We start from the raw sequence: 27,165 nt of genomic DNA, 5'->3' as shown, positions 1-27,165 counted from the left end.
AAAGAGTGAAATGAAAAACTCACATGCCAGCGCAGGACGTCTGCAGAGAGAACAGCCATGGTGAGGCAGCAGCAGCCCAACTGACTGACTGACTGACTGACTGTCCCACACACACTCAAACACACACACACACACACACACACACACACACTGCTGTTGATCCCCTTCGGCATTTTACTGTCCACACCCCCTCATGCATGCACAGCCTCTCTCTGTCTCCCCACTCACAGATCTGTTTCTTGTTAAATTCCTACTTTCCACAGCCCTCGGAGCAGCCTCAAAATAAATACTGTGGCTCTAATACAATTGTACAACACAATATATTGACAGTGTGAGGATATCCAAGCCAGACTGCGCGGATTAATTTAATTTGGACTGTTTATGTCCGACAGACAGGGTTTAGGCTATACGTTGATTTGTGAACTTATCCCACGTCCACGTTTCTGGTTTGAGACATTAACCCGTCACTGCTGAGAACGGCTGCAGTTAACCTCCGTAATTGTTTGTAATAATTGTTTGTGCTTGAAGTTTTCTCTTTTTTTCCCCCCACTGCACTCTGGAGCTAAAATAATTGTCGGTAAATTGGAATCAGATGTTGCCTGATGGCTGAAGAAGTCTTCTCCCAGGCCTGTGTCTGTTGAAATGTACAGAGGCGTGGGTAGATACAGTATATGCCCCCCCCACCTCCCTCCACTCCCACCCCCCTGAGAGTCACAGGGGAAAACCATGCAGAGCCAAAAAACTGGAAGCCGTGCCTCTGCACCACCTGTTGAAGAGTCGGCCAGACTGTCCACACATGCTCCCTCCACTCAGGTCCCTGCTGTGTCCTCTCCTCTTCTAAAACACCTTAAGATGGCAGTGTGCAGCTTCCAGTCCAGCTCCTGCCTGTTTGAAGGACTAGGTGATGAAGAGGCTGCTCATATGGGAAACAGCCAGTGTTGGGGAGAATTAAACTACATGTAGTTGAATTACATATCTTAAAGGGATAGTTCAACATTTTGGCAAACACCATTGCCATAATCCCTATTAGTCGTAGGTTTGTTACCTTTAATTGTTGGTGCAAGCTATTTTTAGAACAGCGGAGCAGAGCGGCGAGCAATCCAACAACTCCAAAACGCTCTGGTCGACAAGTTGTGACCTGCACATTCACCACGCTATGAGATAATAACGGAATGTTATGAGACAGAGTTGTTTTAGAGGTAAATTTATGCAAAACTGCTGATGCGCGTTGCCTTCAGGGACAGTTTTTTTCAGCAAGCAGTCTCTGCATTTGCCTCGAAAACAACTGTCTCGTAACGTTCCGTTATTATCTCATAGCGTGGTGAATGTGCAGGTTACAACTTGTCCACCAGAGCGTTTTGGAGTTGTTGGATTGTGTATTTGATGAGTTTGATGAGGGAAACCAAGAAATCCCATTAGCCTCTGTAGTGAAGCTCTGAGCAGCTCGCCGCTCTGCTCCGCCGTTCTAAAAACACCTTGCACCGACAAATAAAGGAAACAAACCTACTGCTATGACTATAGGGATTATGGCAATGGGCCAAAATGTTGAACTATCCCTTTAACTTCAATTTGCTGTAACTTGCTGGTAGTTAAACTACATTCATATTTTGTGCTGCGTCAAGTCAACTACTTTTTGGGTCATTTTTTGTAGTTTAACTACTAAGTTTACAAACTACAAGTATTATACTATAGTACTATATAAATATTCACCATTATTGTGTTCCAGAACTCTCTTTGAAAAAAAGGCATGAATCATGTCATGACATGCCTCTGATAGGCTGGCCCTGGTGTTCCTGTCATGGTGGGGTAGGATTTTCATTTTCTCTTTATATTACCCAACATGTCTATGGTCAACCTACAGGACCAACAATGTCAGCTTTGTTTCTTTGAAAAAATAAAACTGAGTGTAGAGGCATATTTCTGCTGGCATGTAAATGTTTTGTAGGCTATTATATTTAGTTTCATATCCACCACATGTTGATTTATTTATCACTGAGTTATATATGAGTGGAAGTAGTTGTTAAAGCTACTTTTTTTTAGCTGTAGGTTGTTCAAACTACATTTCTGAAGGGATAGCAATGTTCAAACTATACTGCCAGACCCAACTACATGGAGTTTTACAAGCTACACTTGCAAAGTAGCTTCCCCAACACTGGACACAGTTGACACCAGTATCAGAGATGACCCACAACTGTACAGCAGTGATCTCCTCCCACAGACAAGATCTATTCAGTCCACAGCTTATCAGATTTAAAATATAGGCTTTCCTTTTTTCCCTTGATTGTGTTTCTTACTTTCCAAAACTTTATCAGTTTCAGATGAGCAACAGGAAACGCTTCATTAAGATACACTCCCTGATTTTCTGACAATACTTCATACTGTTTTCCAGTGGACAGGGGTCCCTCAGCCCTCTTCTGTTTCTAAACTGGGCTGTCAGCAGGGAGCTGAGAGGGAGGCTTCATGTGGGACCGGCTGAGCTGGATTTGTTACACAGAGGGGAAAATAAGTATTGAACGTGTCAACATTTTTCTCAGCAAAGATATCTTTAATGGGGCTATTCACGTTTTACCAGACATCAGAAACAACCCAAGTAATCCACACATACAAAGAAATCCAAACATATACTGTATGTCCATAAGTTCTGTGTAATGAAGTGACATGACAAAGGGAATAAGTACTGAGCACATGAAGAAAAGGAGGAGGAGAAAGGAATGAAAGACAAGAAAACAGCTGGAATCTGTCAGAGTTTAGAAAGTCGTCCTGTCTCCTATCAGAGCTCATTAACATCAGCTGCTTCAGTCCTGATTGATGATATAAAAAGGTTTATCATCACCAAAGCCTCACACAAGAAGCCTCTGATGATGGGTCAAAGCAAAGAGCTCTCTCAAGACCTTCACAACCTTAGGTTGAAAAACACACTGACATTGGTTACAGACGTGTTGTGCAGGAGCCAAGGAGCTCTCACAGCGAGCTTTAGACTGACCTGGAATCAGCAGGTAAACTAACTAAACTTGTATCTGTTGCCTTTGTAATTACTGGCCCTAAAGCATCTACCTGAAGAAGGAAGTTTATATCTTCTACAGTCACACACCTGATGGTGTCTTGCCCAAGGACACTTTGACATGCAGACCGGAGGAGCTGGGAATCGAACGACTGACCTCCTATTCAGTGAACGACCCGTTCTTATTTTGGCACTTTGACCTTCATCTGACAGCAACACTGGAAAACTACTGGGTGAGAGATCAACAGTGACATGCAGGGATGTGCTATGCACCATAATCACCGTCTTGCCACTTTTTCAATGTAATTTTTTTTGTCAAAATGTCAGAAATGTGGAACAATTAGAGCCAAATTACCTGCATGACTGGACACAGTTGTGATCAACAGCATGGTGACTAAGCATCTCAGGGGAACATCTGGTATAAACAGACCTCAGGGCAGCACTGAGCTCCATCTCCTCAGATTATGATGATGACCCTTCGGAGTAGTGATTATACCTGTTTAACGACCGCGTAATAAAACCACTCAGAAAGCAGGACCACGGGCCTGTGACCCCCATTACTCCGCCTCCAAGCCAACTGTTTAAATGACAGCACTCTATAGACGGGGAGGAGATGTCATCATGACGCATGGACAAAGCTTTCTCTTTCATTCTGCTCCAGTCAGTGGATATATTCATGTGACCTTTACGTCAAAACCAGACTGAGTGGGCCGTCCACTCAGCTGGCCAAGCCACCTGCATCCTTACACACACGCACACACATGCATACACATGCACGCTGCATAATAGCCTCATTGTAAGATAGGGAGAATTCCAAAGCTACAATAAACGTGAAAATGTCCAACCCCAAAGGCGCCTTTAACTCCACAAAGACACTTGTTATTCTGTCCCTGACGAAGCTCTGGACCAAACATCAGGCTCCCAGAGGCATCGGCACCTGAACTTTGAAATGACCGTCTCCTAATGTCTCTCTCCCCCAGTCCCTCTCTCCCTGGTTGGCTCCATTGAAGGGACAGATACAGACAAAACACATTATCTCCAGCATGCTCCACTGACACAGATAAAAGCTCTCAGACTGGTCTGATTGTATCAGGATGACACAGAAAGATTCACATGAAAAGCCTCAGAATAAACTTCACTGACTTCTGTTCAGAGGAAGACTAAACACCAGAGGAACACAGCGCTAAAATCAACACAGTACATTATGCTACTGCATTATAATTACACGATCATCCTGTTCTCCGTGGGCTTTGTAGAATTGTAATGCTGTTGGATGCTGGCATGCTAAAATCTAAACAAAAGTACAGCAGAGGCTGATGAATGTCACTGATTTCTCATTAACTGCAGCAGTGGACTCCAGAATCAAACAACATCCTGGAGGTCACACAGGAATCATCGAAGTCAGAGAGTTGATGTTTCGTCAAAACCCCAAATTGAGTATCTTTTTGGGGTCAAAGTGGGGCCGATCCCAGCTGGGACCCCACGCAGCCACAGACCTCCACCCAGAAAAGCTCTGCTGGCAGGTTTAAACCCAAAACACTCTCATGTGTGTGTGATGGGGTATTTCTAACCCTGCAGCTCAAATGTCATAATTACTGTAGGTATAATACCCTAGTGTTTCATGCTGCATCATGGGAGACATTCCAGATGGTTAGTATCATCAGTTAAATTCTAATTATGACAATAACTGTGGTTGATTGCTGTAGTATTATTTCACTGTGCTGCTGTTTGGTGCCATACAGAACATGTTGTGTAGTGTGATGTTAGCATGGCTGATACGAACATTTGTTACATAGCACTGAGCAAAGATACATCTTTTTTGCTTGTAATGTTAAAGGGATAGTTCAACATTTTGGCAAATTGGCCCATTGCCATAATCCCTATAGCCATAGCAATAGGTTCGTTACCTTTATTTGTCAGTGCAAGCTAGTTTTAGAATGGCTGAGCCAAGCGGTGAGCTGCTCAGAGCTACACTACGGAGGCTCATGGGATTTCTTGGTAAATAAAGGTAACAAACCTACTGCTATGACTGTAGGGATTATGGCAATGGGCCAATTTGCCAAAATGTTGAACTATCCCTTTAACATGTTAACGTGATGTGTCCCTAGGACGGATGGACTGGTTTTTACTTGTTCCACGACTCCCCACATCAGTCACTGGTGTGACTGGTGGGGGGCCGGCGGGGCCCGAGTCCAACCACTCAGTGAGATTCTGCCAATTAAAGTTAATGGTTGTGTGTTCCATTTTTCCAGCCTTTTATTTCTTGTGGCAGGGGCATACGGTTCAGTTTGAACAATTCATTTTGGTCTGAAAAAAATGTGAATACTGAGATTTTTAACTGTTTTTTAAATAGGGTCCCTGACCTCAACATCCCATTTCCTTGCAGGCAGAATGTGGGATTTTCCTCCCAGTTATTGGAGTAGCCAGAAACCTGACCGCGGTTTCTGATCGGCATATGCACTGAGGGAAGTTAATGAAGTATCATCGGCGTATAAGCTGATTTGGTGGTAAAGGTATTATGATTGGATTCCTGTGGTGTGGATACATTGTCTGATAGAAGCTACCAGGGGTTCACAGAAAGATAAAACATAACAGTAGTGGTGATTGTGGAGTGCTTCTTTGGATGGAAATAGTTTTGATATGCCTCCATTAGTTATAATGAAGTATTTCTTTGAGTTGGTAAAACATGGCTGAATCCAAAGTGATTTAAGGAAGTGAAGAGATGTTTGTGTAGAAATTAATCAGATGTAATTGTTTTGGAACATTTTCTGAGGGGTTTCTGTAGCCGCTATTCACAAGCTGTTCAGCAATTAGCAGAGAGAGAATCTTTGAAATTAAACATCTAAAACATAGAAACTAAACATAAAAACTAAACATATTAATTCCTGTGTCCTTATGAAGGGAAAAAGGGAAAAGAAAAAAAGAGTTGCTGACTTAAACTACCCCCAACTGCACGTAGAGACACCGTGAGAGGGGAAGAGGAGATGGTTATCAGATTGGATGTAGGCGGTGTGTTTTAACCCTCTCCTGACAGGTATGGAGCTGTGAAAATGGCTCCTCCAATCACAGAGCAGAGCCCAGAAGCTCTGTTGAAAGGCAGGAATTCATCTCCGAGCTACAGCTGAGCTCACTGTGTGTCCTTTAAGGAAACTCATCTCCAGCCTTTTGGTCATTATTCCAAACAAAGTAGTCTAAACATTAACATTAACATTAACACTTTCCTATTTAAAGTGAATGTTTGTTTTTCCTGTTGACCTTGAATAGATGCTGTTATGTTCAGTGTGTTCTGCTGAGGACACAATAAGAACTCTTGTTCTTTTTATGATCTTGTAATCGCCAACAGGCTGAGTGAGGTTTTATCAGTGCACTCCTGGGATAAGACACACACAATGAAACAATTTTGCAGGGGGGCTGGAGCCGATCCTAGCTGACCAAGGCTTTGCACCATCACATACAGTTAATAAATACTACACATACTGACCTGTAGCTCCTTGATCTTCCTCTGTAATCCAGTGTTGAGAGCCTCCTCCGCATCCAGACTGGAGCTGATGCTGCTGATTTCCAGATCCCTCCTGCAGAGAGAACGAGAGATGAACTGATGAAGTCCAGTCAGTTCAAAAACTCAAGTCTTAGGGAAGAAAGTTCACTGTAAAAAAAAATGAAAAGGTCACTAAAATAAAAGAAGGAAAAAAACTTTGAATGCCACTAACAGAACACCAAGAGACAAGGTAATGTGAAAATATACTGTAAAACTTACTTTTATTCTTCATTTTTAGCTAAAATTGTCTTTATTTTCTCTTTAATGAGGCTGTACCAGTGCTCTGCTATCAGTACAAACATGGCAAGCAGTGTTAAACCAGCTACAAATGGCCTTTTAGAACAATACTGAGGTGAGGTCTCTCTTGTATATGTGATCTCAGAACAGGTTTCTGTCCCGTAAAGGATCTGGTGCTCATTTGCATTCTGCTCTCATGTGGTGGCAGCAATGTTTGAAGGCTGACGTGGCTTAAATAAGCCATGTAAGCTCAAATCAAAGTGAGGTTATCAAGCTGTCCTTGTTCAGAGATCAGATAGGATATTGGACCATTAAATACATGTAACATGGCAGCTAAACACACACATTAAGTGAGAAAAATACAATGGGAAGTACAATAATAAACACTTTGGCTACTCAAGATCCAAGCTCTCACATTTGCCTGCATTTACATTGCTTAAACTATAGTCCTACTCTTAGTGATGAATAGGATAATAAATAAAGTGAATTATAAAAGTGTGTTTTAGAAATTTTCATTTGAACATTAGGAATGTTTCAAGGGATTATCCTAAAAGGAGTGCAGAAAGCAGAAGATATCCAGATGTTTGATGCTACTGGAGCATTCAGCACAGCACCTTCCTCTAACAGGGATGGCTTTTTGAGTTTTTATCCATTACTGAAATATTCCATGTGACTATGAGAGAAAGTGCCTTAGTGCTTGTGCAGTGTTGTTTGTGCGTGAGAAGTAGCAGTTCCTGTGTTGGGACATCAGTGCTGCATCACTGATTTGAAATGAAAAGACCAAGAAAAGAAAAACATTCGTGTCTTGTTTGCATTAGTCTGAGTTCAGGCTTGTTACATTTACAAAGTGCTGTGGAAATGTTACACTTCAGATCACATTCACGATACTGACTCAATGACATTTATGTGAAGATGAGCTTCTCATATAAGTGCCTATCAGAAAGCAAAACATACTTAATGCCAATAAGTATGTTTGATAAGTGAGTGTTTGAAAAGCAGCATCCTAGCAACAAGGTCTGTGCTCACTTTATAAATGTTGAAGAAGGTCACGATGTCATAGAGAACAAGTTTTAACTTCATTAGGCTTCATAGCTGAGCTGATATTGTTCCTCCCTACATACTGTATGTGTATGTGTGTGTGTGTTCTCTGACAGGAGACTATTACATTCTTTGATTGTTGCTGCAAGGTAAAGAAAACAGATAGTGAATCCAGGGCAGAGAGCAGCATGTTGGGGGCAGGGGTGGGTAATTAGGGTGAGGAGCAGGTATATTACATTTTACAGCCTCTCAGACGTTCTTGTCCTTTTTTTTTTTTTTTTTGAAGCTCTAATGTTTCTCTTTCTTGGAGTTAACAGGCACTAACATCACAGAGAGAAACCAGAGATTTGTTTCTCCTGGGACATACAGTACATAAAGGATCAAATGATCTGTCCATCTACCTCTACAAAACGCTAGACGTTTTGTCAAAAAAGTATCAAACCAATGGAGATTTGGAGGTACTGAAAAGTTAAACCTCATATCATCTGGGAAACTGTATGACAGTTTTGGAAAAACCTTTGGGTAGACATTTGAGCTATTTTACCAAATTCAATAGGTTTTATCCTCTGGGGACCATGAATGTCGAAACAAATGTAACAGTAAAACATGCATCAGTCAGCACAGGTGTGGATGTTCTCTGTTACTGGTGCAGGCTTGGAGTTTTCCACACATTGTAAACAAAGCGTGTTGTTTGACCGACCTTTTGATGAGGTCCTCCAGACCACTCCTCATCTTCTCCATCTCTCCCAGACTATCATGAGTGGACCTGGGGTCGCTGTCCAGCCTCCTCCTGCTCTTCTCCAGGTCGTTGCGTTGCAGCCGCTCCAGCTGGTACTCTAACTGCAGCCATACACAACAGAGAAAACAACAACATCATCATGCAGCTGCAGGAAATAGAAGTCAAAGCAGGGGTTCAGTGACCTGCCAATATTTTTTAACTGCAATTTCCAGCAGTTAAAATATTAAGTGTCAGTAATCAATAATATGGTTGGCCAGTTTTAAGCATAAAATTACATGGGCTCAGTGTACAGTACCTACTGGCTAACAGGGTTACAATTAAGTCAAATAACCTGAAGTTTCCACTTCTCATATTACTTTCAAACAGCTGACGTTTAATGTGCAGAATGTGTGTTTCTGTTGATGCAGACTGATACACTGGTACACTGACCTGACCTTAAAATGCAATCAAAGGTCCCATGTTATAAAGAAGGTTCTATATTAATAATGTGAAAGCATCAAAGCCTCAGTCCACAGAGAAATGCACACAGCCTGTACTGTAGGCCTATTTGGTGGTTTAAAACATGGAGTGGGGTTTTCTGTAAAATTGTAGTGTCACAACGACGCCGTCATCACTCTCAGCCACGGCCCAATCCCCGCCCTAAGCCCCACCCTCCTGGACCAACCATCCAAACTTGCAGGATTTTCCTCTTGGTCTTTACCTAAATTTGCTAATTCAGCAAAGCTGACTGTTTTCTTCTTCGAAAGATATTTTAAAAGTTATTCTGGGGCAAATTTGCCATTATTATGATAGCTAACACATACATAGCCTACCTGCTCAATTTTTGAATAAGATAGGACTGTCACAGTTTGGGGAGAAACAATAGACCCAATGCAAACAGGGCCACAGGTGAGTAAGTAAAAAGTGAGTCATAGAGAAAAGGCCAAAAAAGAAAAAGAAAAAAGGTTTCTAGCAGTCCAAATAACAGAACGTTCAACAGGTCCAAGTCCCAAGACATCACAAAAAGGAATACATACATGTAAAGGGTTGGGCTGCTCAGGAGCCACAGTAGGTCGTCCATTAACCAGAGGGTCGGTGGAAGTTTAAGATACTAACAAGAGACTGAACCCACACTTGGTCCCGATGTATCCTCGTTGTGTGAATGTGCATGTGTAGATGTCTAACGCAACATGGGTGAATGCGACCAACAGTGTAAAGAACTTTTTCTAGTCTTTCTAAAGACTAGAAAAGTGCTCTAAGTGCAAGTCCATTTACCATTTACCATTTACCATTTACGGTGTACAAAGGGTCTCAAATCAAAAGTGTAAACACGAATTAGAAAACATCAAAAAACAACAACCAAAAAAAAAACCCATTAGATAAAATGACCAAGAATTCACTGGAAAAGGAACATGTAGCAGAAATAAACAAAATTGACAAGACGAACCGGCACAGGAACACATAAAATAAACAACAACAGGGAGAAGAAGACACAGCAAGTGATGTTCAAAGTAAAAACAGGAAACTCAAACTTAACTCAGCAGGAGAACACACAGAGGATGTTACTGAGCTTCAGAACTGCTCTGCTGAAACCGCTATGTCCATCTATTATTTATCAATAAATCACACCATCACTCAGTAGCTACACTACGCTACAGTCTGGTCTGGTAGCATTAGCATGTAGTGGCTAACGTGAGGTCCAGTTAGCAAACTTGAGCTAGCTTTTTCTGTGTAACTGGAATTAACTAAGCACCAATTAAGTTCTCATTTGACTATTTCCACAGTAAAAACACCTATCATTAATACATTTGAACATTTTAATAATGTATGGAAAATTATTTTAATTTTTAAATTAAAATTTTAATAATGTAGGAAATTCAGAAAGAAGAAAAACAGACTTGTAGTATCCAGCAAAGCAGAGCAGCATTAGTTTAAAGTTTAAGTAACACAGAGAGAGTATGTACTTACATCCTCAGCCTGCATCTGGAGCTTGGTTTTCTCTTTGGTCAGGAGGTTCACCTTCTCCTCCTCGCTCTGCAAGTCCTCGATGGCCTGCTGTCAGGGTGAAACAAGATGTCTGAGCCTGGGCTGCACTGCACGTGTCCCTCAACCACTGACTCTCCACTGCACTGCCCCACAGCCAGCTGTCTGCCACATTGAAGTTGTTTGGTTGCAAAGAAAAATGTCAGAAGTCATCTTCAGTTTGATCTGATGGATCAGAGAGTTTCCCATCAAAAGCACCGGAACGCCGCGCTCCGAGTGACTCCGAGCCTTAACGCTCTGGAACAGCTGCCTCCATCATGCTATTAGACCATCCATGTTCTGTTTGTACTCACACAACTGTCTTTAAGTAGGACTCCAGGCTACATCTTTAAGGTGAGACATGTTGAACAAACAGTGTGGAGATACAGTAATGAGCTTTGGTGCTGAACTGCTCCCACAGATCACACAGTGAAGCTGCTACTGATGGTCAAAGCATCTGGGAGGGATTAGTGGACAGGGCCTTTCAGAGGTGGGTGAGCTCTATATGGATCTCTGTAGATTTCAGAGCATCTGCTATTGAGAGAACAGTGTGTGTGTGTGTGATGGAGCACGTTTGGCAGGTCTTACATGGTTCTGTTTCAGACTCAGCTGGTAAAGTATCTTGAGGTTATTGATGAAGACACAATCACCAATACAGCTGAGCAGCAGCGCAGGTGTAAGTAGGAGTGTAGGTTACACAGTTTACACTCTGCCTGACATCAATGTTTTATTATAACTGTGGTAAAGTACATTGCTCATTCAAGTTTCCAGCTACATCTCATGGTTTTCATCAGTGGATGGAGTTTGTTCTGTTGGTTCTTCTTATCTAAGGAGGGACCGTTGAACTTTGAAGTTATGTGATGACAACTGAAATATTTCCAAGATGTCTGAGCCTGGGCTGCACATGTGTGAGATCTCTCTGCCGAGAAGACCACAGCTGTGTCCCAGTTCCTCAAACGCATCGTTCAGAGGCTGCATTTAAACACAGATTACATCACAGTAGTGTGATTAGACTGCATCATGTCCAAGGATCCTTCTCATGTTACCTTCTTTCCTGGGTCATGATGGATCCAACTAGTGGACCCTTCGTGGCCCTGTGTGTTTTCAATGTGGATTGTTAACATCAAGGTATAAAGATTAAAGATTTCAAACTGAATTTTGGTCTGGCACCTTTAAGTTCATTACTTAGTCCAGACTCTATCCCTAAATCAGTCTCCATAGTCCAGCTTTGAGATCTTTGCTGCATGACGTCCTCCGTCTTCATGAATTTCCTTTAATTTCTCTAAATAATAAACCTATAAATAACCATAGCCATGTCATCAGTGTTCTCTCTAACATTGTAGCCTTGATTACAAATTATTAGAGGCATGGGCTTGGATTATGCACAGCAAAAACTCAAAATCTTACCAAGAATATTTGTCTTATTTCTAGTCAAAATGTAATTTCTAGTCAAAACAAATCTCATTATACTTCAAATAAGACTCATCACATAAAAAGTAGCTTGTTTTCAGACACGTTTTTAACTTCTTTCAAGCATATTTTCACTTAAAATAAGTAGAAAAATCTGATAGTGGGGCAAGTTTTTCTTTCTTATTACAAGCACAAAAAACTTGCTTTAACTGGCAGATTTTTCTACTTATTTTAAGTAAAAATTTGTTTGAAACAAGTGAAAATGATCGAAAAACAAGTTAATTTTTAGGTGATGAGTCTCATTTTAAATGGAAAGAGATTAGTTTTGAATAGAAATGAGACATTTTGACAAGAAATAAGACAAATATTCTTGGAAAGATTTTGAGTTTTTGCAGTGTGAAAAATACTGCTTAATTTTTGACAGTTGTTTTTTAACTCCTAACTCCTAACTTTGTCGAAGTGAAATATTACATTTCTTTAATGGCTGTATCACTGCACAGTGCACAGCCATATTTGACCCCTCCACTTTTCATCACTCACCTGGCTCAGCTCCACCAGATGTTCTTTCTCCTTCTGGAGCTTCTGCACCACCTCATCTTTCTGAAGCAGCTGCTCCGACAGCCTCCTCACCTCGCTGTCTGAAGACTGGACAGACAGAGGTCGTTAACTCATCTGCAAAAAAAATGGTTATTACACACATCGGCACTTCCTGAGCATCGCTCTGATAGAACTCTTCCCGGGCATGCAGCCACCATGCGCTGGTGAATATCCACACCATAAAGCCTTCATCTAAACATCACAGTTTTGTATCTGCATGTGGACCTTTGTGCAGATATTAAACGAAGACATAACCAGATGTGTGATAGTTCAGATTCTGCCTTTCACAACAGACAGCTGAGCGTTTGTTCCTGTGGATCAGACACATCATGTCCAGCCTTAATGACTGTTATGACAACATACTACAAATATTAGACAGGGTCATTTTTTCCCCTAAGTCCTGTGTCAACCTTGCTCTCAGACAGGTCTATTCTTGCCGGAGTTCTCTCACACGTCTCGCCTACAGTATCTTCACCAATTAGCCAAGAGAACCTTTCTAGAACCAGAGGATCAAGTTCTTCTCTTTATGGCCCAGATCAAATTATTCAATGTGAACTTTCTGAGGCTGAATCTTTGCATCTGTTGTGCCAATTAAAACTCTCTTTCCGTCCCCCACCTACAGTACAGACAGTGCAGTACACTCCTGTGACATTCCTGAGCGGAGATAGCATCTTAATCCTTTAATACACCTCAGTGAGACAGATAAAGGGCTTTGGTGAGGGGCTGTAATGCAGATGTCAGAGCGAGAGGAGTCTCTCAGAGGAGACACTCCTTCATAGTTAAACTGTTTGTGTGTTGTTCACCACTCTACTTACTAATTCAGAACTGAATTGCAGTAGTAACATTTTCATTTCTGTCCATCATCCTGTCTGTGAAGCTGCTTTAGTCCAGTTGAAACAATGGGAAACAAAGTTGAAGTGTTATTTGACAAAGAGATGAGAAGATGTTCAAAGCTGTGACATTCCTCCCGCCAGACAGTCACAAGACAAAATCTGGAGATAATCAATTAATCTAATGCTAGTTTAGAACAGGGCTGATGGTTATGGACTCGAGTTATATATAAAAAAAAAACTTTAAACAAACTAAAACAAGTGATCCAGGAGCCCAGTGGGACAACATGAAGTGGAGGAGTGATTTTAATAATTTGGTGCTTTTCTCACTTTAAAGGAGACATATTATGTCCCTTTTCCACAAATTAAAATAGTTCCCCAAGACATGTCTGTGACATGCTTCAGTCAAAATACCCCAAGGATCATACATCACAGCTCTTTTCATCCTCTCAAAACAGCCTTGTTCAGAATGACTGGTTCCAGTGCCTGTCCCTTTAAATGCAAATTAACCACTATGAACCAATTTGAAAACTAATTACCGTACCATTATCATTGTCAGACAACTGAGGGAACAGCTGGTAAAACCACATGGATTTTATCCTAGGGAGCCTGAAAATGACAGATTTATTTTTGTAAATTCTCACATTTTGCGGGCCAGGAGGCAAGACAAACACCCAATTATATGTTAAAGAGCCGTCAAAAAGTGTTTTTTTTTTCTATAATATGTCGCCTTTAATTTATCACCTTTCTTTCATAACAGCAGCTGGAGATATAAGTACCTACTGTCTGACCGAATCTCCTCTTCTACTATAGGCATACCCAACGACCAATAACTGATCACCACTGTTTTCATCCCAAATGAGTCAATTCTATGATCTAATTTTGATTCTGTTGAGTTAACAATACTGGAGTTATCACAGTGCTTTGCTCAAGATACTGCAGTTACAGTCTGAGTGACAGCCTGCCCCAAACTGTTTTTAATACTGGAGAGTTAGATTGCATGAACAAACATTTAAATTAATTAAAATTTTAAATGTAATGTAAGTTTGGCTTGTTTATCTTTAGATTTGAATTAATCTAGTGTATACGTGCTGACTGTTGCCACTCTGCTTCTTGTCATTGTAAACCATCCAGGGAATGACATCCCCTCAGGGAAGTTTCCTACTGGAACTTTCGTTGTAATTTGTCCCTCTGTTGTTTGAGGGGGAGGGAGCTGCATTGCTGTGGAATAAAGTTTGTCAGCCATTGGAGGGCCCCCTGACAGCTCGGGGGCCCAAGCAGTTCCCTGGTTTGCCTGCCTATCAGCCAAAAACCTAATGATACCACATGGAAAATGGTATTTGGACTAACTCAAGATCAAGAGCTCCTTCAATTTGTGGCATTTAATCAACTTTCCTGATATCACACAGTCTGTATCAAGGGTATCATCAGTCCTGTGGTGAAGATCCCATAGTGTCCTACCTGTTTCTCCTGCTCAGCCACGGTCAGGGCGCCCTCCAGCTCCTCCAGGTCCTGTCTGAGGCTGCTGCACTCGGCCTCCAGCCTGTCCCTGTGGACCACCAGCTGGGTGGAGCAGGCCTCCTCCTCCTCCAGGCGCTCCGACAGACCTGACAGCTGTCGCTCCAGGTCGCGCCGGACCTTCTCCAGCTGGACACAGCGCTGCTCAGACACCTGGACGTTCTCCTGCTCCTGTCACAAACACAAATTTATAATTGCTGAATTAATGTGCTGATGCGTAGATTTAATTTTTTTTTTTTTTTTTTACTCCATGCACTATACAGCTATACTTTATTTTTTGTCCAGTTCAGCTGCAGGTCAAGGCTTTACCATCACATTTGGCTTTCATGCTTTGTGAAGCTGAACAATGATCATGTTAGATTACCTTGAAATGTCTCTATGCAATGCCATATGCAGTGACAATATTTTTGGAGAGATGAAAGACAGAATCAAAGGAAGGAAAAGAAATGAAGTCACATGAAATAGGCAAAAATGACATTGAAGGAACAACTGCAAGAAAAAAAGTTTTTATAGAGGGATCAGTAAAATACGAAATAAAAAACTAAAGCAAAGATAAAGTTACATTTCTCCGAAGAGGATCTTACCACAGGTAATGCCACGAAAAATGTGTCCTCCCCGAGTCTGAAGAGACCTTTATTAGCCTGCTGTTGTCCTAATATAGCAGCTCTGAACACGGTGACGCACTCCGCTAACCTGATAAGCAAGTTCTACCAAAAACCAGATCACTTCGTCAACGGCCATCCATAATAGGAACCGAAGGACCTGACTTCCAGAGCCTGTTGAGGTTATTTCTGTTACTTCGGAGCCAGTCATGGGCAAAGCATTTGGAACAAGCTAATAACATACCCAAATATCTGGGCATCTGTAAAATGATCAGGCGACCACATTTCCATCTGCGTGGACTGGGTTTCCATAAAAGTACTTAGATGGAGTTTGCGCCCTGCAGGTTTTGAAGTGCTCGGTTTTCAACACTTTCCCTCAGTGACAACTGGACGAGACAATATCAGGCACAACTCAAACACACAGAGCACGAGCCCAGTGAAATGCACAAGTCTGTAGTTGATGCTGCACAAACACTTTGTACTGTGTCTGCACAGATTGCAGAGTGTGAGCATCGTGTTAGCAGACCTGCAGCAGCAGCGGTGAATTAACCACTTTTCTATTAGCAGTGCTCTGATCACTGTAGCAGGTAGAACTGAAATATTGTAAACATACACTTCATGTTGCAGCTATGGGCGTGTGGCCTACAAAAAACACAAGCTGCTACATGACCGGACCTGTGTAGACAGCTTGAAAGTTTGAATCAAACCTTCAAATTTGATAAAATGATTCACTTAGACTCCTGGAGAAACTGATGAGGTTTGTTGGCCAAAGGTTAAGATCACAACAAAAGTGCCTTATGAAAACAATATCTCCAAAACTCCTAAAAGCAGAAGTCTAATCAGTCCAAAAGAATGGGCTGATTAGACTGTGATGGTCAGAGGTCAAAGGTCAGGGCCACGGTGACCTAAGAAAACACTTCACACCACAATAATAGCCAGATTTCATACAACTGGTTCAGATTTTCTTTGACTCTTGACAAACAGGAATGTTTGTGGGTTTGCACATGTGTTTTATATTTGCAAGATATTGTGAGGGTTTAAAAACATGTTTTCTGTATTTGTGGAAGGTGTCATATTAACAGATTACAGATTTACGCACAGATTATTCATGATGTCACCAAAAGAGTAACAACATGACTTATTCAAGTTCGTAGCTCATTTGCTAATACTATCCCATAGAAGGTCAAAGGTCACATGCAGCTGTTATGTACAGAACTAGAGGGGGGAGGGGGCTTGCATACAGTCTCTGAGGTCAAAAATCTCTCCTTGTGAAAACATCTCTTTAATCGTACATATTTTAGGTGCCGTGTCCAGCAAAGGTGCTTTTTGCGCTCACAGTATTGGGTTTACATGGAGACTTTTTCCTTTCTCTGATTGAACTCATTCAGAACGAGTCTTTCTGGTCAACTGTTTACATGTGATATGATCACATGTAATGTTCATGTTCAACTTTTAGAACAGCGCAGCACTGGCCAATGTCACTTTTCTCACACCGACCAATCAAAATCCAAGAAGGGGCGGAACATACATACCAACAACAAAACAATCAAGACATGGCGGATGGAGAAAGTTAGGTCTTAAGTTTGGCAATGGAGGGACTGATTTTTTCAATTCATGACTGGACCTTACAGAGCCTGAAATCCTAAAACACACATCACCCAGACCCAGCTCCTGTATCAATCAGTGACATTCGGTTTATATCAGGCACCCACACTGGTTTTGAAGGTAGGTGTACCTCGGGGTCCGTGTCGAAAGCTAATGCTATTATGTATATCTTACACCATTGTATGCAAACTCAATGTTATGTAGACCAACCTGGTGTGTAGCAACAGCAGCATTCAGACAAGAGAAAGAACGCTCTAAAAGTAAGGTCATGGCCGCCGTCACCGCAAATAGCACATTTGGTGAACACGGCCGGTTGAATAGAGTAGCTACATGAGGTTTGATTTATTGATGTGGCGGCTTTGGTTTCGTTGAAGATGCTTTTGATAAAGTTTCTCTGTTCAATTTAGCTCTTCTTTTTTTCTTTCATGATTTTGTTGTAGTGATTTTTAAGTATCCCCAACATAAGACACAAATTAACGTCAGTTTCAAACTAAGACAATGCAGGCTAATGTGTGGTATATAATATAAACTGTTATTGTGGACACTCACAGAGACACACAGACAGGCAGTGATTTGGAGCTGGTGATGGATGGTTCGACTGACAAAGAACAAAAGCCTATTTAAGGAAAAAAAATATGAATTAGTTCATTTTCAGCTGTTTCGTCTGAATTTGCAACTAGTTCTTTTTTAAGTGTGTCCTGGCACAACACTGATTGACACACACTGTTTGTGTTTGACAACAAGACAGAAGGGCAATCAGGTTTGGATTTTGTAGTGGAGTGTATACAATCACACATGCAGCATTCACAAAGCAGCAAGAGTTACCCACAGCTGCTGATCTGTGCTCCAGTGTGGTGCTATAACTATCCCAGTCCAGGTCTTCGGGCTCTGGTTCTGGTCCAAGTTCTGCCTGGTTCCCACTGGCTTCCTCAGAGTCATCGGACACAGAGCAGCAACGCTGACGGTGCCTCAGAGACATCATGACGATCAGTCCTCTGCTCTCTCTCTCTCTCTGTCTCTCTGACTTCACCTGTGCGGCACTGCAGCGACTTGCCCGTCCGTCCTGACAGAGCGAAGAGGCTCAGTCCCTTCTCTTCTCTCCCTTTACTCGGTGCACAGCTGTTGTGGTTGATCCAGGTGGGTTTCAACAGGAGGATCAGACCAAAGATCCTCTTTCTCACAACACATCTCCAGCTACTCCCATACGTTCTCTGCCTTCCTGATCTACAGCCTTGTTTTTTTTCTGTGAGCTTTTTTCTTTTTGTCCCTTCTCTTTCTCTCCTCTCAATCAACCATTCATTTTTTCACTTTAATGTGAACTGGTACACGACTGAAATCCAAGCATTCCTGCGTCCCCGGCTCCAGCCGCCTCCCGCTACACCCCGAGCAGGTACCCAGTGCTCGGTCCACTCTTCACCCCTCCGTCCTCTACTCCCCTCCACAGAAACAGGTGGCTCTCCAGAGTTCCAGGGGGATCCAAAGGTTTTCCCACGGGACGGTGGTTGGTGTAGGATATCAGGTCAGGAGAGTATCCTGTAATGTTGTGCCGTTCTGCCACAGAAATGCAGCTCCCGGCCGGACCATGAAAACCACACCGCAAAAAGACAAGAAAATAAAGGCTCTGTTCCAGAGTCAAGATGCCTTTTCTCCTCACATTGTAATTGACATAAATGTCTTATGCGCCCACGCCCACATGGTCCCCCACAATGCCACAGCATTCATCTCCCCGCGAACAACAGGGCGTATTGTGATTTACATTCAAGTGTGGACGTATTTCTTCAATGAAAAACCCCACGATGACAAGACTCAGCACGTCTGCTTCTAGAGATAACACAGACCTTTAATGATAATCCCTGCAGAAACCAGCTAATATTAAAAATAAAGCAAACTATTCAAAAATTCACAACCGACTGTCATCACAAATAAAGAAAATGTCAAATTAAAAAACTCTGTTTCAACAGTAATTAGCAGTGATGATGATGGAATCCTGGAAAGTGCAGTTCAACAGAAAACAAAGAAACTCCCTGAAGACCATGAGGGGCCACTGAAAGCTCCAGAGAAAACCACAAAGTACCATGCAAGCAAGTAAACAAGTGTTTAAGTTGTGTGAAGGGGCTTAGAGCTGTAGCACTGCTGAGACAAAATGTTCTGCGAATTATACACAGGAAACATGTGGAAATCATATGTAATAAATATGAAGTATTGGAATAAATAAGGTTGATGGGTCCACTGTGCAGATTTGAGGGTCCATTTGTGAGTGAAATGACATTCCAGCAGGTTTGGTTTATATCTGATATAATGATATTAAACTGTTGTGTGTTATGTTCCAGATGTAACTGATTCTGCCCAAAACTGCTGGACTAAATAGAAAAAAATAAAATGTAGTATTTAAAATGTAAAATATCACATATGGCAGAAAATGTCACAATATTTAATATTTCCAAACATCATGGAATAAGTCCAAGCCTTCAGTCCACATAAAAGAGCACTGACACAAATACAATAAAAAAGAACTAACACCAATGTTTATATGTTTTTACCTCCACCACCATGACCACTTCCAGCACATCCATTGTGAGTCTCACTAGAATTTGTGGAAATATAACCCTTCTAAATTTCACAAAGTTAGAATAACACAGACTCCCAAAGTGTCCACATTACTGAGGATAAGCACTGCTCCAACGCCACTGAGCCATGGAGGACGTCCAGCCACAGAAAACACATGAAAACACGGGATTTCTGAGAATTCAGATGTTTTATTTTGACAATGTGGTCTGGGTTCTTGCGCAGAGAGAGTGAGAGAGGCAGCATAGAGAGATCTCTTTCTCCAACTCCCACTTGACATGCAGAAGCCAGAGACACTGAGCTCGCCCAGCCGTCCTCTCAGACACCACTCATGTCCAACACCAACACATTCATATCTGAGCAGAAGGCTGCCAGTGAATCAGATATGAAGCTAATTCAAACATATATCAGACTCAGCTCATTCCAACTCTACAGCTCCAAACTGAGAGACACTGCAGAGGAGGTACAGTGTCCTGTCTACACTACTGTTTTTTGGGGGGGCTTATTCATTTATGCATCAAAAGATATGAAATTCATTTTCATACAGTGACATAAAGATGTAATTATGGTAAATCAAGAAAGCTTTCTTGTTAAATTGAAGAAATTAAACTCTTATTCTGAAAGTCTCAGGGTTGAAAAAGTTCCTTCAGAAGGTAAAAAACTGTAGAACCCTCCTTCCTAAGTGCCTTTCATCTCAGATAAGATCCCAGAGTGGCTGTATCTATATACATTGCATCATGCATGTAGCATTTAGTTTTAGCACACACTAGGTACAGACCTCTCTGGATAAATAAGTGACGCCTAAATATAAATCTATTTTAGTGATGAATTGTTTTTTGTGTTTAAGGACAATTAGAAACATGAGAATCCAGATTTTCTCTTTGCCTCCTCTGCTAGTCCCATTGGGTTTCTACCTCTGAGACACAACAACCATGTGACCTCAAGAGTAAATGAAGAGCCTATTCAACAGTCCCACTACTTATCTGGAACTGGCTCAGTTTTGCAGTTGTTGTTGTGACACTGAAGGAAGCTGCATGACCGAATAATTCCAACATCTCAAACAAGCCAGCCAAGGAGCCAAGTGGGAGAACTACAAGATGCACGAGAGACACCAGAGCTCTCAAACACTCACTAAAAAGCAGCCAACAGTAGCAGGGTCATGTCCCTCTGCATTGACAAGAAAGGGAAAAGGTGGAAAGTTACTACTGCTGCTGTGGAAAAGCAACTCCTCCACCCCAGAAACAACAGTGTACTTTTTTTTGTTTTTTAAGTTTGTTTTTGTTAAGTTTAATTAATTAAAGTCATGAATCTCTTTATTTCCTTGTAGTTTTTATTTAGAGGGAATGGAACAATCAAAAATCAAGTTTGCTGTGAAAAGCCCAATTAAAAAACTTCACACTGATCTTAATTGTAGGCCATGTTCCCCCACTCTAAAATGACTATTATTAGGTTTATGCTTCTGTGCCACGCTGTCATGCACCTTTTGAAATTCTGTGTCGAGGGAAAGCGTCGCTGTGCAATTCATCAACCTAACTCTATACATTTATCCTCCTGCTTCGTTCTTCCGGGCACAGTGCACCATGCCGACTGAAGTTGAAAGAGTGTTTTTGGAGTTGGATGATTGATGTCTTGAAAATGACAGTATAACATGAAGGAGAAACCACAAAAGCTAGAGGTCTGCGTCGCCTCGACATATAGTAAGATGTCAGGCGACACTGTAGGTTCACAGCGCCACAGTGGGCTCTGGAGGGATGTGCCGTCGACTTGATACTGATATATACAGTATGTGAATCAAGCTTTAGGCTCCATTAGGTAGGTTCTAAAAATCATGGTGTACTTGATTGGCTGTCATACTTAGGTTGATTTGTATTATGCATTGTATATTAAATATGGAGATAGTCCAAGCAGTGCATGACCTGAACAGCTCCTTGATGAGGCTGTAGCAGCATGTTAGCAGGCTATCAGTAGCTAATCAGCTTCAAACACAAAGTACAGTGTTGGCAGACATAAATGTTATTATTATTGGTAGTTACTAGTAGCAAACAAAAAGATAACACATGATGATGGTGCTACATTTTTACAGTTTGTCTAGTTGGGACAGTGAATTATGGATTTTGAGGGATCCATCGACTGCTGATGTAGGACGTTTTTTGTCGTTGAGACAAATCCTGCTGTTACTAGGACCATATTGCTAAGATGGCTAACAAAAATCAGTTTCGACAGGATCTGTTTTTCGGTACCAGAGTGAAAACCCAAAAAGCAAATGACAGACAATGTAGAACTTTGCTGGATTGAATCCTCAGACATAACTTGCAGTAGCTTCCTTTCACCCATAGAATCCCTCTCAGAGTTGATATCATGATTTATTGGCTTAGACTTTCATCTCAAAGTTGATCTCTCCTCACCAATTTGTTCATATATCCATTTGCATTTGAACATTAAGTTAATCTTAAATTCCACAGTCTCTCCTCACCCTCCTCCCCTCTCCACCCTCATCCATCTCTCCCTGCCAGTCTTTTGTCCCACAGTTTGCCTTGGGCCCCAAAAACTTCAGAGCCAGTCCAGAATGAAAGTTTTTCCAGATGCAAGGCAGGGGCATCTGGATAGCTCTGCAGGAACACTCCACATTTATTTCCCATTAACAGCAATTGAGGGGTAAACAGTGGGCTGATCTTTGTTCATACATTTGGTTTGTACCAGAGATGGCTGGAGCAGCAGTAGAAGCAGAGAAAAAAACTTTAGTTGCAGTGGTAATCCACAAATTCCTCATATGGTTTTATTGGTTGTTTTTACTGTTGTTTTTGTGAGTATGACTAGTTTATCACACACACTGGGTGACACTGTCCTATATTCTTTCCTTTGGTGGCACTTCTTAGCCAAGATAGTGGCATGGCTGTGGATGGTGCTGGTCAGTGCATCTCTTTGGTCCTGCCTGAAATATCTCAACAACTATAGGATGGATTGCCATGACAGTTTGTGCAGACATGCATGGTTCCCTGAGAATGAACCATACAGATTTGGATGATTCTCTTTATTTTCCTTGTGCAACTATGATGCTGTAATTTGTGTTTTTTCGTAAAAAGTCTATATAACTATTAATATTGGTGATACCATGACTTTTAATTTACCCTCTCACAGAGTTACACTTTTGACTTACCCAGCGAAATATCTTAGCATCTACTTACTGGTGCAAATTTGGTTAACAGAATAATGGTTCCCAGATGTCAGTGCACCAAAACTATAGCATCAGCTTATCAGCACTGTCCCAGCAACAATGGTAACATTAAGCTAAAACCCCAGGCTCACAGAGATGCTAACCCTTAGCTGCTTCTGTGACGTTTCTAAAGCTCAGCGTGTCCCATCATGTCACCATCGTGGCAGTGCCCGACTCCGCCCTAATGGGCTTTATGCACAGCTCCACTACTTCCTGAAATAAGCCAGCTCGTTTATTTCCTGTTTTACATTATTGGACCAACTGATTAATCCAGGTGTGTCTGACCTCACAACAATGGTCAGGCACACCTGGATTAATCAGTGTGTCCAATAATGTAAAATGGGATGGGATCTGTGTCTGAATATTTCTGTAACTTTTCAAAACCAACTATTCAACATACTTGTTTGACCTCCAGCTCTCCTTTACACAACTATTTGTGACCTTCTTCATGTGACAAACTGAGCACCATTAATGTCTTCCTGATGAGAATCTGAGTTTGGCCGCTCAGATTCAGTTTAAACACTTTTGACCTAGTTCTAATAGATCAGTCTGGTGCTTATAAAAGACTTCCAGTGAACTAGAAAAGTGCAATATCAGTCAGAGGCAGAGATTTATAAGAGGAAAATATTTTCTGTCTCTTTCCTTTTTGGAGAACACAACTTTCAAGAATTTAAATATTGACTGATTGAGAAGCAGGATTTCATCAAACCCCTGACAGCAGATGTGTGAGGTGTCCCTGCAGTTTGACCAAACGATGGCAATAATAAGGAACGGGACCAAGTTTCCCTGGAAAACTGGAAAGCTTCCTACAGGCAACAGCATTAAATAGTTCTGACAAGGGGGTCACACTTCTAACTGCAGTCAAACCAGACAGGTTCTGTATGAATTATGCAGGATCATCCATCCCCTGCACTGTGATAAACTTCATTATTTATGGTAGTCTGATTCGAGCAGTGAAGAAAAGACGAAGTTGGAGCCAGAGCACACCTGGTGATTTCAATAAAAGAGTTATTTTTGTCTGTAAAAGGGTAGTAAAAGAGAAAGACTATAGACCAAACACGTTTTTCCCTGAAATTAAAGAGGAGAAACAGAGCTGCAGCGATCATAACCCACTCTAACCCACTTTTTAGACTTCTGTCTGTAACTTTAAGGTTTTTCCCCAAAATATCAGGACGATCTTTGACTGCTGGATGGTCAACCTTATTCAATGGTGGAACTTGCAGACAGAGATCAACACTGACACATGAATTAGTCATATCCAGACAGCAGGAGAACTCAGTGACAGGAGCTGCAGTCAGACTCCTTGAACTGCTTTATGATGTGTTCCACTGAAGCCGTCTGAAGCGTCTGCTAAGGCACTCAGCACCAGTAATGACCAAATCCAATGGGCCATCCCTGAGAGCTTTCCACAAACACTGGCAACACCAACACTGCTCAGCGTTCTCACACTGAATCCTTGAGGAGAAAAGGAGAATAAAATGATTTCTATTATCAACGTAGATGTTATCTTGAAGGACTGAAGTGAGTGTCTTGCATAGAATACCTACTCTGCTTCACTTTCCCCTGTTTTTGATTTGTGTCGTTACTGGTGCATAACCAATTGCCTGTCTTGGGACAAATAAAGGTCTACTTGACTCGAGTACTTCACTTGCAAGGGCTGTTAATGTCTATATACAAAGCCAAAGAATTTAATAAGCAAAGGTTTTGACGTTCAGCTCTGAGAACAGATAAGATTACCATAATAGGCTACTTTAATGGAATAATTCAAGTTTTCTGTTCTGCGTGGTTAAATGGTCATATATGTATTTGAAGGTAAAGGTATATGCATATTATTGTAGAAGCATTTTGCATCCAACCTCAGTCTTAATCTTTATGCAATAAAACCATCTTAGCAGTACCTGACTCCGCCTCCCTAGAGGTCTTTGCACACCAAGTCTATTTGTTTTGCCCGAAATTGCAGCATGGTTAAAAATAAATATGACCTCATGTTGTGTCAATCATGTTTATACAATGACTCCAAACCTTTTGCCCATCATTAAAGTTTATGGAACAATTTCAATTTTATGTTAAGAGACTGTTCCGGAGATCCCAGCTGAGCTGCCTGTGTGTGTGTGTGTGTGTGTGTGTGTGTGTGTGTGTGTGTGTGTGTCCTCGACATACTGCCAGCTGCTGTTCGTTTGGATCCCAGAAATTGGTCGTCTTCTTTTTAATGTGTGGCTCCAGTAGAACTAATATTCTATCATTCTGGACCACTGACATCCTAAAATAAACATGGAAGCAATCATGTTAATTCTACTGGTCTTGAAGTCTTCTCAGGATTGGATGGACCAAATATTTTCCTCCTCTCTTTTTATTTTCGATTAGTGAGAGGACCACAAAATCATCCTCACTGCTTGACGACTTTTGTGTCCTCTTGCAGTTTTGGAACAGAAAATAAAAACCCATAGTAATAAAACGCATTGAACTCAGTGTAAGGTGACGTGTGCATAACGACTTTTGTTGAATGATGAATTATAAGAATGCTTGGTGTGTGAAGACCTTAACTCCTAGCCAACAATAAAATGAACAAAGAGGTGGGAGGTGCATGTGCGGAGTTGGTTTAATTACAGCGGCCATTTATTTCTACACAGACAGTGGAGATGGACAGGAAGTACAATGGAGGATGACATGTATAGGCCATAGCCATTGGAGCCCATGTGGTTATGCCTCCTATAACAATTCTCTTATTAAGTTGCTTCTAAAGAAGCTGCAAACATAACAATGAAATATAATGACCTTATGAGACTGTAGAATCTAGAAGACATGAAATATACATGCATCAGCAGTAATTCTGTGCTTGTGGACACCAGTCAAATTTAGCTCTGATTGGGTCTCCACCACCTCCAGAGGAAAACATCTGGCTCTTCATGTGCAGATGCTGCTGCTATGACAATGACATATTATTGCAACCAGTGTTTGTGTTGGTTATTGTAGCCTCAGTCTTTGAACTGTCATCAGTCATACAGTATGAAATCTGTCAACCAACAGGACTGTCAGATTGTATTCCTCACAGTCAGTAACAGCACAGTGACACCCCCCTCCTTGCAGAAGGATGCGCCACTCACACACTCCTTTGCTTTAGTTAAAGTAAACCCAACCAGGCCAGGACACAGCACGGTGCCTCACAGCAGTATGAGAGCAGGCCGAGTAAAAAACACTCTTCTTGGTTTCAATATAAAACGATCAGCTGGAAAATGGTCAACACAGCAGTAAAAACCCGCAGCATTAAAACAAGCTCGAACACAGCGACTGCCGTGGTGTCTGCATCTCCCTCCTGCCTCTGCAAGGGTATCATTATCCACTTCATTTCATTCACCCAGGGATGGTATAATGACCATGTTCAAAATCCCTTATCGAGCAGAAATTCTGACTTAATCACAAATCATGACTACTAAAGTATCAAGTAAGTGAAACAAAAGAGGAAAGATTCTCTTAAAGGGGAAAAAGTGCAGTGAAGAGAGAGCAGACTTACAGCTCGGTACTTGGAGGACACTTCATTCTTCTCCTTGTGGAGCTGAGAGTTCTGCTCCTCCAGCTCCCGGACCCTGGACAGGAGCCGGTCACTTTGCTCTATGGCTTTCCTCAACTCCTCTCTCTCCCTCATCCCTGCCTCCTGTGTGTGAATAGTGCTGCTGTAATGACAGAGACGCAACCTGGAAACGCACACACATGCACACACACACATACAGGGAGCAGGCGTTGGGTAAATGACGCTCTCACTTTCGTTCTCCTCTGTCTGGAGTCTGAACTGTACCCCACCTCTCTCTCTTCCTTCTCTCCACACACACAGACACACACACACGCACACACTGTCTGTACAAAGAGTTTGCCCTCTAAAAGACATCCACATGTTTGTTTGAACACACGCACATGTGTCCACATTTCCTCCCCTTTCTCCACACTGGACTTCTTTCACAAACAATACGATTCGTTCTCTCTGGGCTGATGCTCCGTGAAGGAAAACCAACTTTTCTGTCTTTATACACTTAAGCAGTGGCGAACAGTTGCTCCAGACTCTGGGCCTTCAATAGGACAATGGGACCACCACACGTGGCAAAAAACAATCAATCAAAACAAACAAAAAAACAACAACAACTGGAGCCCTATGTCATATGGAAGTTCAGAAGTTCGGAATTACTGTCGGATACCGGAAAAAATCATCTTCTGAGTTTTGAAAGCTGTGCCTGTTATATAAGATCTTTGATGGTTTTGTCCAACCTCCACTACAAGA

At 41.7% G+C, this 27,165-nt stretch overlaps 1 protein-coding gene across 1 annotated transcript in view; it reads right to left on the bottom strand.

Annotated features, from left to right (window-relative positions):
- LOC311003189 (uncharacterized protein) overlaps nucleotides 1–26,538 on the bottom strand; it is a gene marked incomplete at both ends in the record, with an annotated part of 40,436 nt that extends 13,898 nt beyond the window's left edge. The window contains 6 exons of the mRNA XM_083994874.1: nucleotides 6,483–6,573; nucleotides 8,515–8,654; nucleotides 10,501–10,587; nucleotides 12,505–12,609; nucleotides 14,853–15,080; nucleotides 26,407–26,538. Of these exons, the coding sequence (XP_083851000.1) occupies nucleotides 6,483–6,573; nucleotides 8,515–8,654; nucleotides 10,501–10,587; nucleotides 12,505–12,609; nucleotides 14,853–15,080; nucleotides 26,407–26,538 (783 nt within the window). The remainder of the gene's footprint in view (nucleotides 1–6,482; nucleotides 6,574–8,514; nucleotides 8,655–10,500; nucleotides 10,588–12,504; nucleotides 12,610–14,852; nucleotides 15,081–26,406) is intronic.
- Between the last annotated feature and the right edge of the window lie 627 nt (nucleotides 26,539–27,165).

Source organism: Trachurus trachurus (assembly GCF_905171665.1).
Source record: "Trachurus trachurus genome assembly, chromosome: 19".
NCBI lineage: Eukaryota > Metazoa > Chordata > Actinopteri > Carangiformes > Carangidae > Trachurus > Trachurus trachurus.
This window is presented reverse-complemented; position numbering and strand designations above follow the sequence as displayed.